Genomic DNA, 18,526 nt, shown 5'->3' with positions numbered 1-18,526 from the left:
TAGTCTTTCTCACTCCGCTTTACAGCGGAACATCAGTGATTATGTGTTACAATGGCGTTAGCAACCAGAAAATGACACCAGTAAGGACAAACAGATGAGAATGCTGTGTGGGGTCTGGGTGCCGTGTTGGCGGGACGTTGCGCGGCTCGCTGCTGTGAGGAGCGGACAGTGTGAGCTGCTTGCTGCGTGGGATCTGCGAGACATCGCGAATGGACGCGGGAAGGGGGGGGGGATGCTGAGGGGGCTACAGCACCCCCATCTGCGAGGCTCCACTAGTAACCGCTAGTTTGATTAACTATAAATGAACTAAAGAATTTAGAAACTGTGAGTGCTGTTGTCAAAACCTTAAACAGTTCACTTTTAGATGACTTTCTTGTCTTTATTGCCAACTTGTTGGTTGTTGCTGCAACCCGGAGAGGTTCTGCTTTTGTTTTTGTTTTCTCGTTGTGTAACCACTGTTGCGTCAAATCGGTCAGGCTTAATAACATTAATGTATTAAAAAGTCTCAAATATCACACTTTTATTTATATTTAATTATTCACAAACATTTCAAATGGACAACAAGTTCGTAGCACACTCAGGATGTTTTGTTCTGTTAAACATGACTCTAAAGTTTCATTGAATTATAAATACACATATTATTAATGCAGCAGCTTAGGAAATGTTGCTTCTGGCAGCGATGCATTTGTTTGTATATTTCATGGAATTATTTTTTGTTTACATTTGAATGAATGAAATTGCAATGTGAAGCTCGACAAGCTATTATCTACTATGACAGGCTAAAACATTTGTCAGTCATGCAATCACACGGCGACAGCAATTTGCCACGCAATGACGTAAAAGGGAGGCTTTTTATTTTATTTGTATAACTAAGCCTTTAACCTTATTTTAAATGTTTTTAATATCTTAAAGAAGAATGTTGTTTTTCTGAGATAGTTGAACAGTTTATGTGAAGAAGCGTTGCCACTGTTGGGCTTATAAGGACATGTTATGCTGTTGTTGTCTTTTAAGTGTCTATTAAACTATATCTATTAATAACTGAATGAGGTCAGTTCTCTGGGAGAATAGTTTTTGAGCCAAACAGCCCGTAGCCTTCTGGCGGCTGTGAGGATATAACTATCCTACTTTCTAATCATCTGTGTCCAGGAAAATAAATAATCCAAGGAACTACTAGAACAAAGTTTAGGAGCGTTTCCCGTGGCTTCTTCAAAGTTTGAAATGCATCCGGTTATTGTCTTTAAAGAAGTAGGGGCAGGGGATTCTGCTATCAGAGCCCACCCAGTGTTGTGAGACAGAACTACTGGCTTTCTCTTTCTAGCAAACACAAATCAGGAAGTTGTCGACTGTTGTGTCTTGTTTTCCTCTCCGCCTCAGCTTTATCTCTCTCTTACACACTCTGGCTCCATGTAGCCGATAAGAAAAAACGTCTCTCTGTCTTCTCTTTATCTTCTACATGCTCTTGCTTTTCTTCCTTCTTTCTTCCTTTGTCTTATTTTTTGTCGGTTTTTCACACTTTATGTCTACGTTTCCTCTATCTGCTACCACTGAATATCTGAATAAAATGGTATGAAGTATGTTGATAAGCAGTATAACATATGCAGTGACTCTGACCTCTAACGGTGTGAATATAGTGAATTCAATCTGCATGTTGTTTCTTACTTTATGAATTAATCATGTGAACAAAATAATACTCTTCTTTAAAACTTGCTTAAAAATCAACCTTCATTTAACTTTACTTCCCCTGTTGTGGTTAAGCTTATTTCCTTGAACTCATTGCTTCACTCTTGTGAGGGCTTCCTGCTGTATGATACAATGTTTCTGTCTGCCAGTGACCCACTTAACCCCACTGACAAAACACCTTACTGCCAGATCAAATTCAACGTGAGGGCATTCAGGCTTCAGGCCAGATGATCAAACATGCCATTACCACTACTTAAGAAACAAACATTACGGCTGATAATAAATCACTATTCAGATAGGGCTTAACTATTTCTATAGTTTAGAACAATCTTTGTTAACCATTTATATACAGTGGTGTAAAATAACTAAGTACATTGACTCAAGTACTGCATTAAAGTACAACTTTAAAAAGGGACATGTTCTGCTACTTTGTACTTCTACACCCCACAACAATTCAGAGGTAAACTGTGTACTTTTACTCCACTACATGTATTTAACACCTTAAGTTACTTTTCAGAAGTCGATTAATAGTATAAAACATAATCAGCACTTAAATAAGATTTTAGTTACACCTGGAGTAAATTCACAAACTACCCAGATGTGAATACAAGGGAAAACAAGTTTCCACCTTTACCAGCTATGATAAACATAAATAATGAATCAATCATTATAATAAAAACATATGATATATATTAAACAAATCCAAAAAAAGGCAAGTATTCCTACTCTCTGATACTTACGCTTTTACTTAAGTACAATATACTTCTTCCACCTCGGTTTATATAAGCTACAGTAGTTTATGGTAACCACCTGTAGCTATTGGATGTCAGTGTCACAATTGCTTCTTGTCTACATTGCTACCACAACACAAAACATGTGTGCATAATAACATACTTAGGCTATGCTTGACTGTTAGTTAATAATGGCCAGTTGTTGCTGCTCATCACTTCAATGTGTTGCTAAAGTTCTAAAAACGTGTTCTTTATTTCAAACTTGGATATAAAACGAATAGAACTTTCAGTCACTATGTTATACTGTAGTAAACACATCAAATGTTGTTTCTCTCTTGCCAGGAATTGCTCCAGTCTACTGCAGCTTGTTTGCCCTAATGAGGGAAAGTGAAAAGATATGGTTCCCTCCTAACCACATCTTTAAACTAGACCACCCAGCCAGTGAGAGCCTGCACTTTAGAATCAGGTAAATATTTGTAGCATGTATTTTAGTAATGTTGTGAATGCTTTTCAGACTTTACATGTGTTTTATGCTCAGACTTATTTTGAAACCGGATTCTTCTGGCCACATTTTCTCTCCAGATACTATTTCCCTGGCTGGTATAACAGCAGCAATTCATTGTATGCCCACCGCTATGGCGTGTCCAAGGGGATGGAGAGCCCTGTGATGGATGATTGTGTCATGGCATACCAATTTCTTCAGGTTAGTCTTCATGGCTTGCACCTCATATCATTATTAAGACTGCTATTTTCTTTTGTTTAAGGTACTTTGTTTGTTGGCACTTCACATTTGTATTTGTGAATTAAATAAAATAGCTTTCCACTTCCTTTTTATTAAATAATGCAGACAAGTTGGGTTGGGAGTATAAAAAAGGCTTGCTTCCTTCTCTCTATATGACTGCCTGTCCGTGTGTCATGACAGTCATTGTGTCAGTTCAGAAAACAGGAAGTGTGTTAGTTAGTGTGTTTAAGAAGCACATTTGCGTAACGGTATTTTAGGCTTCTCTTTACTGTGTGTTTGTGTGTTTACCCTTTCCCACATGCGTATGTGAACTTGACATATGCAATGCAGCATGGATGAGGGTTGTTTTTATCTCTGTTGACATATGCCTTTGTTGATTAAATATTAACTTAAAGAGCCTGTGACACGAACCCAACAACTGTTGTGCAATGAAATAGTATTTAATAATATTAAAGGATTTCCCCTTTAAAATACACTTTCTTATTGTAACATTCAGTTTTATGTGCCATAAAGACGTTTATATGTCTCGGAGGAAGGCATTTCGTTTTTGGGTTGCAATACCACAATATCTTAGGCACACACCTGAAAGGAATCTATTCAAATATGTCACAAAGACGTCAACATGAGGCATATAAACGCTGTCATTTTCCTCCTCCAGTGGCGGAGTGACTTCCTGAATGGCTTGGCTCCTATTCCGGTGAACCACGAGGCCCAGGAGGAGTGTCTGGGCATGGTGGTGCTGGACATGATGAGGCTCGCCAAGGAGAGTGGAAAGTCACCCGTGGACATCTACAATGATACCAGGTAGGATAAACTCACTCACTAAATGTAAGTAGTTATTGTGACTTGTTCTGCTTTCATACACTATTCAATCTAAAGCAGGGGTTAGTAAAATGGTCTCTGAAAAAAAAATATATATAGTAATGTGAATTTTGAAGCCACCTGGAAGAATCAGGAAGCTGGTAGAGTGGACTAGTAAACAATAAAACATTTAACTTGTGCTCAGAAAACCAAAATTCAAGACAATGTCGATCTCATTAAATGCTGTTCTGTCTTATGTGTCTCTGCTATGCTGGCGTGCATGTGGTATGTACAGGTCATGAATAACGAAAGCAGTTTGACACAGTGAGAATCAATATAGTTTCATTACTGTATATGTTTTCATGCAGCTGAATGACTTGTCTTTTTCCTACGAGATAAAAAAGGGTCTACAATATCTAATCTTTATAATATGTATGCACTGTGTCCAGACTCTTTCACATATTATTCATCAGTAATATACGGTTTTTGTTGGTATTATTTGTTCATCATTCCCTCCTCTTTTAGTATATCTTCACCTTATCCACCCTGTCTGATCCCCTCTCCTGCTTTCAGCTACAAATCATTCCTGCCCAAATGCATGCAAGGCCGCATCCAGGAGTACAACATCTTGACTCGGAAAAGGATCCGCTATCGCTTTAAGAAGTTCATCCAGCAGTTCACTGACTGCAAGGCCACCGTTTGTAACCTCAAACTGAAATACCTGATGAACCTGGAGGAGAAGCTGCCCTGCCTGTACTCAGAGCGCTTCCAAGTCACAGACCTCTCCGCACGGGAGGTTACCATCGTTGTCATGGCCGACACAGGCATCCAGTGTTCGAAAGGGAAAGAGGAGGACGACGCAGAAGAGGTGAGGAGAGGGGTTGCCGTGGTAATGCATTTGTGCACCACAGTGCCATGCTGTTTATTTGACCAATAGAAGGAGCTCCAGGAGTTGGTTACAATAACAACGAAAGTGCATGTGTTAGCACACTTCTGTCTTCATTTAAAACAAATGTTAACCACTACTTTGTATTCCTTTTGTGTCGCCAGGAGCTGCAGACATACTGTGACTTCTCAGAGGTGATCGACATCAGCATCAAACAGTCCAATAAAGAAGGCTCCGTGGAGAGTCGCATAGTGACTCTCACCAGACAGGACAACCACATCCTGGTAGAGTACACTCTTCAGTCTTCAGTGTAGTTTAATATTCACTCCTGCCTGTGAACCAGAGTGGGGACATTATAACTCTACTCAGCAACGGGTTCAAATGGCAACATACAGTACTTGCTGTCAAAGTTAGTTACAGGATATAAAGATGAACATCTCACAATTGTTTACTATTTAAAATAATTAGCTATTCTAAAATGCATAAATACATGGATTAAAAAAACCTATTTTGGAGATACTTACTTATAAATGATTGGCGGGCCACATGGCACCCTATTTGGCCCCCAGTTTATCAATGGAACATAACCTATTGAAGTGAACATGATTTAAAGAACAAAATAGGTAATAAATGATGTATGTTTCTGCATCCCCTCTCTGTACTCTCTTTCTCTATCTGACCATCAAGGAACTGGAGTTTCGCTCGCTCCCAGAGGCTCTGTCCTTCGTGTCATTAGTGGATGGGTATTACAGGCTGGTTGCAGACGCCCATCATTATCTGTGTAAAGAGGTGGCTCCACCAAGACTTCTGGAGTGCATTCAGAGCTACTGCAACGGCCCTGTGTCGTGAGTACCACACGCATGCACAGATATAGGTTGTCACCCATGCACCCACAACCACAGCAGCAATCACACAAGTTCATTTTGTCTCTCTTATCACAGGATGGAGTTTACCATCGGTAAGCTGCGTCGCTCTGGTAACCACCAAGGCCTGTACCTCCTCCGCTGCAGCCCCAAGGACTACGACAAATACTTCATGTCATTCGTGGTGGGGGTAAGGGTCCACATTAATGTGAAGTACTGTATTTCCCAATCAATCAATTTTTATGTATATAGCCCAATATCACACATGTTACATTCGTCTCAGTGGCCTTCACAGTTTGTACAGAATATCAGTATGAGAAAGTTTGACTAAAACCCAGTATTCATTCAAGTGTGCCCATCATTACTTGTAAATGTTGCCCATATCTTCCTTCCACTGGAGGGAGCAATAGGTCCAATTTCCACATAAAATGGACAATCCAGTTTATATGCAAAACCATACTGTGACTCAGGCATGTTGTATCTCTTCTCTTATAAACCTCATACATCCGATGCAGCATCTTTGAGCTCCTATTTGTAAATACATTGAATCAAGTTGAGAATTTTACTTCAAATTTGGTAGCACCGATGGTCTTGAATACATTGAAATAACCGATTTTTAAATGTAAAGTCGGTCTTGAATTAATAGTCATGATCATTTAAACATGTTTTTCTTGCTAATCTAATCCTCATCCAAATCGGATGACAAATCAGACACACTTAGATAAATCAATTAGGTGTCCTTCAATGTTACAGTATTTGAGTACCAATGTCTCGAATCCTAAAATGTAATCATTTATATTTTCAGTATGAAACTTTGGTGGACTATAAGCACTGTCAGATTGTGAAGATGGAGACAGGAGAGTACAATCTGAGCGGAGCCAAGAGGAGCTTCAGCTCGCTCAAAGAGCTGCTGCACTGCTACCAGAAGGAGGCGCTGCGCACCGATGGATACACGTTCCAGCTGAGCAGGTGCTGCTCGCCCAGCCTCAAAGGTGAGGGTTCACTCACAGACAGACACCAATACACTATAAATACAAGCACATTCATCAACACAGTTCAATTAAGACATGTACTGTTAAATGCAGGTATTCCATGCCATTAGAGTATCCTCCGTAACAGTTAAGACCTTTTCACTCAGTTGTATTTAGATGATATACTGTAGGGATGAAATGTATTTTTGCCTGATTCAATTGCAAACCTATGCGTGAGTTTGTTTAAAACCATTAATCGAGTCATGATATAATTATAAATGGAGCTAATATTGAACATGACCTTGTCCACATACCTTGTTAAAGTGATTAAAGTCACGAGAAGCTCCCATTTCGACGTCCTACATCAATTGTGTTAGAGCTTAATACAGTCTCTCTTTGACACTGTTATCTTGTTACTATTTATTACGTTTTCCTTACGAAACGGCTTCAATCCCAGCTGTCACCATGTTCAAGTTACTGTTTACATCAGATGTCAATTGAACAATTATTAGCTAAACCATTGCTATTTCTATTGCATATCGCAAATTGAAAAATGGAATCCCCCTGTAATCATAATCTGAATTTGTTGTGACTTACCTTTCCTTAGAGAAGTCCAACCTGGTGGTGTGCAGGAATAATCGCGGGGCAGATGTTCCTCTGTCTCCCTCGCTCCACAAACACAACATCAGCCAGATGGTCTTCCACAAGATCCGAAAAGAGGACCTCGTCATCGTAAGATAACCCTTTTAACGCTTTTCCCCTCATCTGAATGAAGCCACACACGTTCAGAACTCTCCCTGCAGTCTTAGTGTGAACATATTTAGGTTCATTGTAGAAGCGTGTAACAGGATCAAAAAGGTCTTTGTGTCCAGTTTATTTTGCTAAGAAGGTGATCTGTAATTGGGTGGACGGTGTCTTTGTTAATAATATAATAAAGTTGTCAATATGACTGAGTGTCTAGAATGGGAAATGAACTCCTGTGGGGGTCAGTAAGGTCGCGTCAATTAACAAAAACACTTCCTCATTGATCCGCCAACTGTCACCAGCTTTACCAGCAATCCCTGTGGACACGTGTGATTGCATTGTGTGTGTGCATGTGACTCTCACTGTTGCTTTCCGTCTCTTCTTGCCTGTTATTTGAGCACATGAGGCAGGTCTGTCACAGGAAAACCACAGAAGTTGTTCAAGCAGAGAGCCTTATCTGTATCACAAGACTAGAATCAACAGGTGTTTTTTTTTTTATCTTCCTGTTTTGAACATGTGCTTAGCATGTGCTTGTGAGATGCTTACCCGCAAATCTATGTAGTTGAATCTGAAGCAGTCAAAGCCATGGGTTCAGATACGGCCCACTTGGCTTCATGTGAAGAAGCTTGTGTCATTTATGTTGTCATTAAATTGTAATTATAATATCGTACATCAGAAAGGTCTTTGCCAAATAGGCTCTGTGGTTTACTGCTTAGAGGGTTCCAGTAATCATGGGTAGAGAGACATGGTGGAAATGCATCCCATCTCCAAAGTAGGTTTTTAAAATGATAAATCTCTTGTGTTTTAGAAAGAGAGTCTGGGCCAAGGAACTTTCACCAAGATTTTCTGTGGTGTGAGGAAGGAGACGGGAGACTACGGGGAGATTCACAAGATAGACGTCGTTATCAAGATCCTGGACAAGTCTCACCGCAACTATTCAGAGGTTAGCTGAGTGACTGATCTGAAACTCTGAGGAGTTCAAAGAGACAAGCGTTAATATTGAATCTCTTCTTTCCTTTCTCCCCCACAGTCCTTCTTTGAAGCAGCCAGTATGATGAGCCAGCTCTCCCACAAGCACTTACTCCTCAACTTTGGCGTGTGTGTTTGTGGCAATGAGAGTAAGTCCATAGAACACACACAGACACAGACAGACAGAAAGGAATCAAAGTGGTTTTCCTTTAAACTGTGGCATGTAATAAGAATGCTGTTAGAACTTTAATAAGAGGGATATTTAGACAAAGATGAAACAAAGGAAACTAAGAAAGGCAAGGAGACAATCAAACCGTGAGGAGATAACGTTTCTGACCTGCTCTCAGCTGTGCTTTGACCGGATTAGGCCTTGGGATCAACAGGTCACCACTGAGCCACTGCAATATGGATCTTAACTCCACCTAATACTGGCTCCACACGTCAGAGTATTGTGTCAGGAAACCTTTCTAGAGCATTCTGGAACAAAGAAAGGAAGGTTATAATAAATGACTTGGAAAATAGATGTGTCACTGATACAAATAAATGTTTTCCTGTGTGTGTTAGGGTGTTCAATTCTCTATTAAAACCTGGCATATGGTGCACTTAAAGTGTAATAGTATAACAATTAACCTCTCAGCTGGGATAGTCAAATCCGAAAAGTACCAGATGGCAGAATATGGATGGAGAAATTAAGGTGTGCACACCGGTTTTTTTTTTTAAAGAAAACAAAATAAATCGGCTACAATAAGATTTATTTGAAATGTGTTGTCAGAGTAAATGAATCCTCCACACCTGACTCAACAAAAAATACAACTCATTTCACCATGTAGCTGTGTGAAAAATTAATGTCACAGTACGAAACAGTCTTTGTTGACCAGCATTTATCCAATACATTTCAAATGTTTAAACCTCAAACCTCCCCGGGCGCTTTGCAATAGCTGCCCACTGCTCCTCGTACTAGACTCCTGGTACTAAGATGGGTTAAACACAGAGGCCAAATGTCACTGTGTGTGCTGTGTGCTCTGCATGTGTGACCATTAAAGAGGGTTGCATCCCTCCCATTCTATCTATCTATCAAACTAGTTAAATGGATGTTTTTTTTCAAAGAATGAAATTAATAAAATGCTTTCTCTCTCATCTCCCTACAGACATGATGGTGCAGGAGTATGGTAAATTTGGTTCACTGGACACCTACCTGAAGAAGAATAAAAGCTGTGTTAACATCACCTGGAAGCTAGAGGTGGCCAAGCAGCTCTCCTGGGCTATGCACTACCTGGTAAGACATAATGAAGAGGACTACCTTCAACTCATATGGAAATACAACTAGTTGAGCTAGGTCATTTATGTTGTCCCCGTCACGTTAGGGAGGCGTGTGGCGCAGTTGGGATCAGGGGGTCACAGGTTCAAACCCCATTGCAGTCAACATGTCGTTGTGTCCCTGGGCAAGACACTTCACCCCAAATTGCTCCTGTGGGGATTGCCCATAGTATTGAATATGTAAGTCTCTTTGGATAAAAGCGTCTAACAGGTAACATGTAATGTGCACACAGGAGGATAAGAACCTCATCCATGGAAATGTTTGCGCCAAGAATGTTCTTTTGATCCGAGAGGAGGACCGGATGACGGTCAGCCTGCCCTTCATCAAACTCAGTGACCCGGGCATCAGCATCACCGTGCTGCCCAAAGAAGGTGAGACACACAGAGTCATGAACTGTCCTGATGTGAGAACACTTGCACCTCACACCTGTGAGGAGGCACAGGTCATGTGAAGATAATGTGAGCCTCAGGTTTTTCCCCTACCTTCAATTCACGTATTTCCTTCTCTATGTTCTCTGTCTCCCTATCAGTTCTGGTGGAGCGTATCCCATGGGTGGCCCCGGAGTGCATTGAAAACCCCCAAAACCTGAGTTTAGCCACAGACAAGTGGGGCTTCGGGACCACCCTCTGGGAGATCTGCAGTGGAGGAGACAAACCTCTCAGCACCCTGGACTGCTCCAAGGTCACAAACACACAGGATTCATTTAGAGTTTAAACTGACTGTAAAAGTTCCGTATCACAAGAATGTTCCGGTGGAAAAAATAGTCCCAGTGACCTTTGGCACACTTTGATGTTAGAGATGCAGTTAAGCCATTTTGACTATTTACAATAACTTTTTAATTCCGTATAGACTTTAGAGAGTTATCATCTTATCTGACTTCTGGCAATTATACAAATAACTATATTTATAATATCCAACTATTATTTTATCTCACGCAATTAGTTTTAAAGTAAGAGAGACTCAGGGATTTGAAACAAATAGATTATTTTAATAAATGTCTGCTGTAGCTTTATCATTTCCAGATTGAAAACGTAAAATGTTTGCTCTGCAGAAGAACTTGTTCTATGAGGACAGGCACCAGCTGCCGGCTCCTAAATGGACGGAGCTGGCCAATCTGATCAACAGCTGTATGGACTACGAGCCCTCACACCGACCCTCCTTCAAAGCCATTATCAGAGATCTCAACAGCCTCTTCACTCCGGGTAAATCATGTGGATGTGCTATAAGAACACTCTTCATCTCTGGTTTTGATCTAGATTTCTTTTATTCAACCCCTTTTCTCTTCCAGACTACGAGCTGCTGGTGGAGAGCGACATGGTGCCCAGCAGGACTCGAGGCTGCAGCTTCCCGTGGGCCTCAGAGAGCCACGAGCCCGCCCAGTTTGAGGAGAGACACCTCATCTTTCTCAAGCAGCTGGGCAAAGTGAGGAACGCTCACACAGTATACTTGTATTAGTCATTTTCTTTTTGTATGATAGTCCTTCATCTCCTTTTAGTATTCAAATAATGTCCGTATGTGTGCATGGTTATAACAATATATGAGATCGTTTTGCTAGGTTCTTTAGTGACTTTAAATCTAAATATTTGTCTATATTAGGAAATATTCCCCTTGAGAGAAATGTCACACTTCTTTTAAAACAATAGAGAGTCAGTGTCTTTGTGTGGGTGTTTCTATGTGGAAAAGCAGATAAATTGATTATATACAGTAACCAGAACTCAACCCACTCATCAGTTTCCGCTCAGCAGTTATTAATATTAAAACATTTTTTGAAGATGGTGTTTCATTTTTACTGCCATACTAGTCTCTTGTTGAGATAAGGTTACCTCGCTGATAGCATCCCAGTTGATAAGACTTCGCTACATTAGAACATATGATTTAATGTCTGCTTGAACTCCCAGCTGCTGTTTCTAAACCTCTTGAATCTGCTCTGCAGGGAAACTTTGGCAGCGTGGAGATGTGCCGGTACGACCCCCTGCAGGACAGCACGGGGGAGGTGGTGGCCGTGAAGAAGCTGCAGCACAGCACGGCGGAGCACCTCAGGGACTTTGAGCGGGAAATCGAGATCCTCAAATCCCTCCAGCATGAGAACATCGTGAAATACAAAGGAGTCTGCTACAGCGCAGGTACGAGCAACAAATGTATTAGGAGATAGAAAGTCACAATAAAAGGTGGGATTATGCATCCTTTCCCTGTCATTGAAATCTATTGACCTGTTCAATTAAAATATGACAGTAATCAAAATAAATGCTCAATTTAGTCTGCCTTATTCTTATTATTTATCATGAGTGTTTCCAAGATGGATAAAGGGATAAGAGGACATTCTCTTATGAAAAAGACATTCAAACATTTATCAAATTAAATGATATACTTGATCAGTTTAGCCCCCACAATGAAGTCTTTGATATTTCCTTCCACAATGTGTACAGAAGCATGAAAGTATATATTTTCCTTGTTGGCATATTTAAATGAAGCAATAATTGGCCTGATGAATCTTGATCCTTTGCAGAGATCTGGGAAGTGTGTTTCACTTCCCCCGGCAGATTGTTATATATTTTCATTCATGTACAATTGTCGCTGCCTAGGGTGTAGTGACCGAGCCCATTAAATGAATACATCTAGATTTCCTCATAGGCCTTCGATCCACTGCTCACACGTCATACTTCTAAGTATCGCACTTAACTTTGTTTGTGCAGGACGGAAGAACCTCCGACTGATCATGGAGTACCTCCCCTACGGCAGCCTGAGAGATTACCTCATCAAACACAAGGACCGCTTCGACTTCAGCAAACTGCTGCACTACGCGTCACAGATCTGCAAGGTATTCCAAAAGCAGTGAGGCAGACTTTAAGGGTCTTTTATGTTCGTGGTGATCCTCTCTTTCTAAGATGCTCTCCAATGTAACTGAAAATATGCTAGTTTATTTGTATATGCTTTCAAACTCTCCTATCTCTGATTAGGGAAATGTAATTTGCTTTTGACTTGTGGTCACCTGTTTGATCACGTGTGTTTATAAATACATTTACAGCACAAAGAGGTATCATTATTTTGAGCTCATGCTGTATTTCTTCTTGACAAACACAATGGCCTAAGCTTTTGAATACGAGCATTATTAACCATGGCAGGGAGTATACTGTGATAATGACCTCATTAGTGCACATTATGTACGAGCGTTTATTGCAGAGCTGAAACTGTGAAGGTGTGGTTAGGGAGCGGATGTTGGTCTACAAATCTGAATAATAAAATATAATATATATGGAAATCTACAAAAAAGACAAACACCTTAAAATATTAATTGTATCTTCTATTCATGCAACAATTTTGTCTCAGATGGTGGGATATAGATATTGTATAAATGTATGCATGTTTTTTGTTCCCGATGTTTTATTCTTTAGTTTGTTCCTTTCTAAGAGGCACAATCTGTACAATATTATATTTAGATGTTTTCCTTAAAGTTCATAAGTAACACCAGTTCTCTTTCTCTGTGCGATTCTATCCACACTACAGGGCATGGACTACCTTGCCACTAGGCGGTACATCCACAGAGACCTGGCCACGAGGAACGTCCTGGTGGAGAGCGAGATGAGGGTGAAGATCGGAGACTTCGGCCTGACCAAGGTGCTGCCGCACGACAAGGAGTACTACACCGTCAGAGAGCCAGGGGAGAGCCCCATCTTCTGGTGAGGAAGACTTGGACATGTATTTATAATAGTCTAGGTTGACATCGATGAAGATAAAGGAGAATGATTTTCATGTTTTCTTTGTTCTTGTATGCCTGTATATCTCTCTGCTTGTTAAATATGAACAGTGTTTAACAATGTGTTCAGGCCTCAGTAAATGATGTTTCATGTATGTCAAATGTTTTGTGTTTTTTTTTCCCAGGTATGCTCCAGAGTCGCTGACAGAGAGCAAGTTCTCTGTGGGATCAGACGTCTGGAGTTTCGGCGTTGTCCTCTACGAACTCTTCACCTACAGTGACAAGAAATGCAGCCCACCGGCGGTACTCGACATATTCTTCTTCTTCTTCTTTCTTTCAAATTTGGTTTTAAGTTTGACAAACTTATTTCCCCCTTTTAGTCATCTCACAATGTTCCTACTCTACCCCTTCAACTTAATTGGGCTATTTTAAGACTGTCGAGAAATCAGTTGATTAAGCACTCAATAAAACAATAAACACTTGTCGTTTTTATTTTGTCCTTTTCATTTGGGACATTTTACCAAGCTGTTTTAATTAAAGCCAAACAATAACAACACTTGTTTTCTGTTCTAGGTGTTCATGGACAAAATGGGAAATGAAAAGCAGGGCCAGATGATCGTCTACCATCTGATAGATCTTCTGAAACAGGGATACAGGCTGCCTGCTCCTGATAATTGTCCAAATGAGGTCAGTAACTCTATACAAGCTATACAATTACAAAGTACTCTGTTTTAGTTTGAATAAAAACTGTTGGTATGATATCTTATTTATGAAGTTGAGCAAACAAGGCTCAGCCATCACACCAAAATACACAGTTGTACGTATTGTTTGTTCCTGTGTTAATGTCCATGCTCTTCGTTCAGATGTACAAGATGATGACAGAGTGCTGGAGCAGCGAGCCGGGACTGCGCCCTTCATTCAAGACATTAATCCACAGTGTGGAGACTGTACGAGAGAACAAAGACACATTGCAGCTTAACCTTTGACCTTTAGGTGTCCACTGGGGAGTCAATCCTCACTGAAGGTGTCAGTGACCTCACTGCTGTGATGCAGTCGGACGTCCACTCGTGTTCTTTTGTGGCTCTGCATGTCGCTCAAACAGGGATGATGAGTGGTAGTATCTACTTTCTTAGCAGTTTAGCTTGACATGTTGTAATAACCTGGTTGATTATTACACTAGATCTGACTTAAACACCAAATATAAGACATGAGATGCTTTTTTTTTTTTTAATTCACAATTGAATACATTATTTTTTTTATGTTATTCTCTAGTCTAAGTAAGTTGTGTTGGATGTTTAAGCCTTGAAATCAGTATCAGTAGCAAACATATATAAATAACCAACAAGCAGCATTTTGTTTGTTAATGCACACAAGGGGAGCAGTTATGAACATCTCTACAGGTGGTTACAAATCACATTCCTGCTGTTACAGATGTTTATTACACATTGAGGTAACTTCATGCCGATTGAGCGTCTGGCCCACTGATAAAAGATTTAGCATTTGCAAGATAACGAAATTGGTGTCTGTTGTGACATTCCAAGGAAAAAGGATACATGGTTCACAGAAGGGGAATGGGATCTCAAAACTCTTGCTTTGCTTCCCTGAGATTTGAACTTAATCACCATCCACTTATTTATTTACATCACTTCATGCAATGTGCAAACAAAAAGCATTACAGACATTTCCTTAAGATCTGGGCAGCGAGAAGTGTCAGATCATGGACTAATGTATACAACGTTAGTCCAATGCTTTGTTTTTGAAACCGGAAATGATGAGGGTGATGTAATAAGTGATGGGTTGATGTCTTTTTTTTTTATAATTACAGTATAATGTTTGCAGTGTTACAAGGATATTTTGTCTGTAGATACAGAACCTTTTGTCATCATGTGTCCACCCATTTAAAGTGACTAAGGAGCATGTGCATAAGTTAAATATGTGTCCTGAGGTGCTTTGCAATGTCTGCCAAAAATGTGTCTTTAAAAATGGAATGTTTTAAACGTTTTTTTTACAGTATCTATCAATGTGTGTACTGACTTAACGAGGGGATTGTTCAAAGTCAGTCCCTGAACAGATTGTAATTTGTGGAACAGCATCTGTCTTATTTGGAAAAAAAACGAAGTTATTTTTTGTGGCAAATCTTACACACGCTCACACAAAATGTCAAAGGACGGACGCCCTCTCACATCCCTGAGAATAAGTCATTGTAAAGAGCAACGCTTTCTCACTTACAAACATACCAGCGCTCTAACCTCGGGCACTACCACAATCACACATTGTTTACGTCAAGTCTGTGTCTTCAGAGTTTCTAAATCTTGCCAAGACGGAAAATTTACTTTATTTTCCCACCTCAGATATTTTTCCTCATAAAGCCCTTATTGTGAAGTTTGTACATTGGTGTGTGAACCAAATATTATTTTGTGAAGTATGTATTTATCACAAGATTGTCAGGAAAACAAAGGATGTTAAACCAGATTTAACTGGTGTTTTTTTTACCATGTTTCATTTGAGTTTTGTTCAGTGTCAGTGACACCTTGTTCTGTCATCCAACGGAAAACATGCAGCTACATTTATGACATGTATAGATAAATGTAAATATTATAAAAATTGATATGTATTATATTCCAGGTGTGTACATAATTGTATTAAAGAAAACATATTGCAGTACTACGGACATGAACATTGTTTTGTTTTTTTAAATTAAGTTGTGTGCATGAGTTTTACAATTATACAGTGTGCGGTTTTGTGCATTGGGTTGAATGTGTATATGTTTGTTTCATCTTTGTCACAAAGGATAAAGGGAAATCCACTTTTCTGCAGTAGCGTCCTGCGGGTGCTAACGGAAAACGATCAGGCAGGCGTAATGTTGTGAACAGATGTCAGCAATAAGTTCACCGCAGCCTAAATGACATGTGTGATATTGCCCGGTGCTAGAATAAATGCAGGTTAGTCATGTGGTCCGCAGGCTAAACAATGGGTGCTTCTCCTGGTCCAGCAAATAAACAAAGGACACTTTAAGGCAGAATATTTAATATTAACACAGTTTGAATTTATTTTCAGTGATGCTGAAAGGGTTACTTACAGAACATGATCATTATTAACAAAATATCAAACAAGGAAAGTAAAGAAAATATATCATTTTTTAAACATTAGGCTCACTTAAACCTATGAAAAGCAGATGTGAACTTTCTCTCCTCTATATTTAACATCCTACGTCAACACTGTCCATCACACCTTCGTGTCACAGCCGCTCTGCTCCCTGAATCAGCACAAGCGTCCGATATCGTTCTTGGTGCAGCCCTGACTGCAGCACTTCCCGGCCACACCCAGAGAAAAGTTCCTCTTCTTCTTGCTCGCTACGGGCCAGTCCCCTGCGGCTGGGTTCCCGTCTTGCTCACCTAAAACAGTGAAAGGCTGCGACTGAGGGGCAAAGTCGCTCAGAGGCAGCTGTTGCCTTTCTCTGCGGGCCGTGTACAGAGCCAGGAGGTACGCCAGGGAGGAAGAGGAGCTGATGAGGAGCGGAGAAGGGTTATCTGCTGAAAGCTCTGTCCCAGGCTGCCAGTCTGGCTGGTCGTCCCCCATTGTCACATCACTGAGGGAACTCCACTGGAAGGGAGCTGGAGAATCAAAGAGGGTTGATCCATATTAGCAGGAGTTACATATAAAGATCATATGCATCTTTGGTCAGTTAAAAACTAATTCAAAGATTAGAATGATAAGAAAATTGACATTTTGTAGAACTAAGGAGACAGGAATGATGGTTATACTCGCTTAAAGGATTGGTCAAAGACAAAATAAACATGAGCTGACCATGGTACTGAAATTAAGCTCTTTATATGGTCTGTTTAATGAAATGTGTGGAGAAATGATGCCTCTTTAAACCTGTTGCAGCCTAACCTGTTGATGTATATAACTTACAATTACAAATATGTGAGCGCTACAAATAAAGTAGGAACAAAATAATTATAGTTCCTTGCCTGTGCACCCTTTCTTATTCTCTTTCTGAAGCCTTAATGAGGAATCAATGTCTTACATTATAACTATACACCAGACTACTGTATATATAAAGACACATCTCAACATTAAAGGTTTAAAGAATATTTCAGAATAGTCTTTAAGGTCTGTATTCACATTTTTAAAATTAATTTTTTAAGATAAACACTTGTCCAATTAGATAGCACTGATGAACCAGCAGCATGTTGCTCACCTATGTCCCCGTCTGTGGAGCGTTTCCAGCGCGAGCCGCCGCAGGTGAAGATGACCGCTCTGATGAACTCTCTCCCGCACAGCTTCACCCCGTAGTCCCTCGGCAGCAGCAGGCTGCTCATCGTGTCCGCCTTCACACAGCTGCAGATGCCACCGACGCACACCACAGCCAGGGCAAGAGTCAATCTCCAGAGCATTTTCACTTGTCACTAACAGAGCCGGCTGCACAGGAAGGTCAAGCAGAGCTCCACCTCAGATCTGATCAGGGTTTCAAATCCTGGTGTGTAGCAGCCGAATGCTCAACTTGTGAAGGATGCTTCTGTTGGCTGTCTTGTGTTGCAGAGCTTTGTTTTCCCTCTTTTTGTTCTCTCTGGAAACCTACTCACTGGTTCACTCATCAACCTCTGCGTTCAACCCCAACCCCTCTCTCTCCCTCCCTCCCTCACGCTCTCCCTCCCTCCCTCACGCTCACGTCATTTAGATTGATGACAATGACGTACTTTGGAGTTATTTCTTTATTGTAACAACATTAGAGCGATATTCTTTTTTAGTGTTAGTGTGCTCATTACTCATACGCAAGTTGCAGTTACGATTTTGACACAAACAATGATGTCTTGTAAACCTCACTGGGAAGGATGTAGTTGCGTTTGTAATTCAGGCTTCTTTATCACTATGTCCAAAAGGGGGGTTTAGTTAAAGGTCACCATTATGCAAAATCCACTTTTTCACGTCTTTTATACATAAACATGTGTCCCTTCTGTGTAAAGAGATTCTGAAAAAATATTCTCACTTTTTGTCCTGATCCATTTATATAAAAACCTGTCTGAAAATGAGCGGATCAGATTTTGGCCACTTTATGATATCATAAAGATTTTTTGGCAACTATTTTCCGTCTATGATGGATTTTTTGTAACAGAGACGGAA

At 40.3% G+C, this 18,526-nt stretch overlaps 2 protein-coding genes across 2 annotated transcripts; one reads left to right on the top strand and one right to left on the bottom strand.

Moving 5' to 3' along the window:
• Positions 1 to 2,602: 2,602 nt before the first annotated feature.
• On the top strand, positions 2,603 to 16,066 carry jak2a (Janus kinase 2a). The gene is made up of 23 exons (XM_010775041.1): positions 2,603 to 2,609; positions 2,754 to 2,877; positions 2,994 to 3,114; positions 3,812 to 3,957; positions 4,528 to 4,822; positions 5,005 to 5,124; positions 5,528 to 5,685; positions 5,782 to 5,893; positions 6,509 to 6,695; positions 7,282 to 7,406; positions 8,227 to 8,361; positions 8,449 to 8,536; positions 9,536 to 9,663; positions 9,938 to 10,076; positions 10,235 to 10,386; positions 10,757 to 10,907; positions 10,994 to 11,127; positions 11,639 to 11,828; positions 12,399 to 12,523; positions 13,210 to 13,382; positions 13,585 to 13,702; positions 13,973 to 14,086; positions 14,263 to 16,066. Exons 1-23 carry the CDS (start codon positions 2,603 to 2,605, stop codon positions 14,383 to 14,385), a joined length of 3,165 nt encoding a protein of 1,054 aa, XP_010773343.1. The 3' UTR covers positions 14,386 to 16,066.
• On the bottom strand, positions 15,881 to 18,384 carry rln1 (relaxin 1). Its single transcript, XM_010775039.1, has 2 exons — positions 17,604 to 18,384; positions 15,881 to 17,013 (listed from the first exon to the last, which is right to left on the bottom strand). The coding sequence occupies exons 1-2, from the start codon at positions 17,797 to 17,799 to the stop codon at positions 16,661 to 16,663; spliced, it is 549 nt and encodes a 182-aa protein (XP_010773341.1). The 5' UTR covers positions 17,800 to 18,384; the 3' UTR covers positions 15,881 to 16,660.
• Positions 18,385 to 18,526: the final 142 nt, after the last annotated feature.

This window comes from Notothenia coriiceps, unplaced genomic scaffold, assembly GCF_000735185.1.
Source record: "Notothenia coriiceps isolate Sejong01 unplaced genomic scaffold, NC01 NC01_scaffold00015183, whole genome shotgun sequence".
Classification (NCBI taxonomy): Eukaryota; Metazoa; Chordata; class Actinopteri; order Perciformes; family Nototheniidae; genus Notothenia; species Notothenia coriiceps.
Note: the sequence above shows the minus strand (reverse complement) of the source record. Positions and strands in the feature narration are given on the sequence as shown.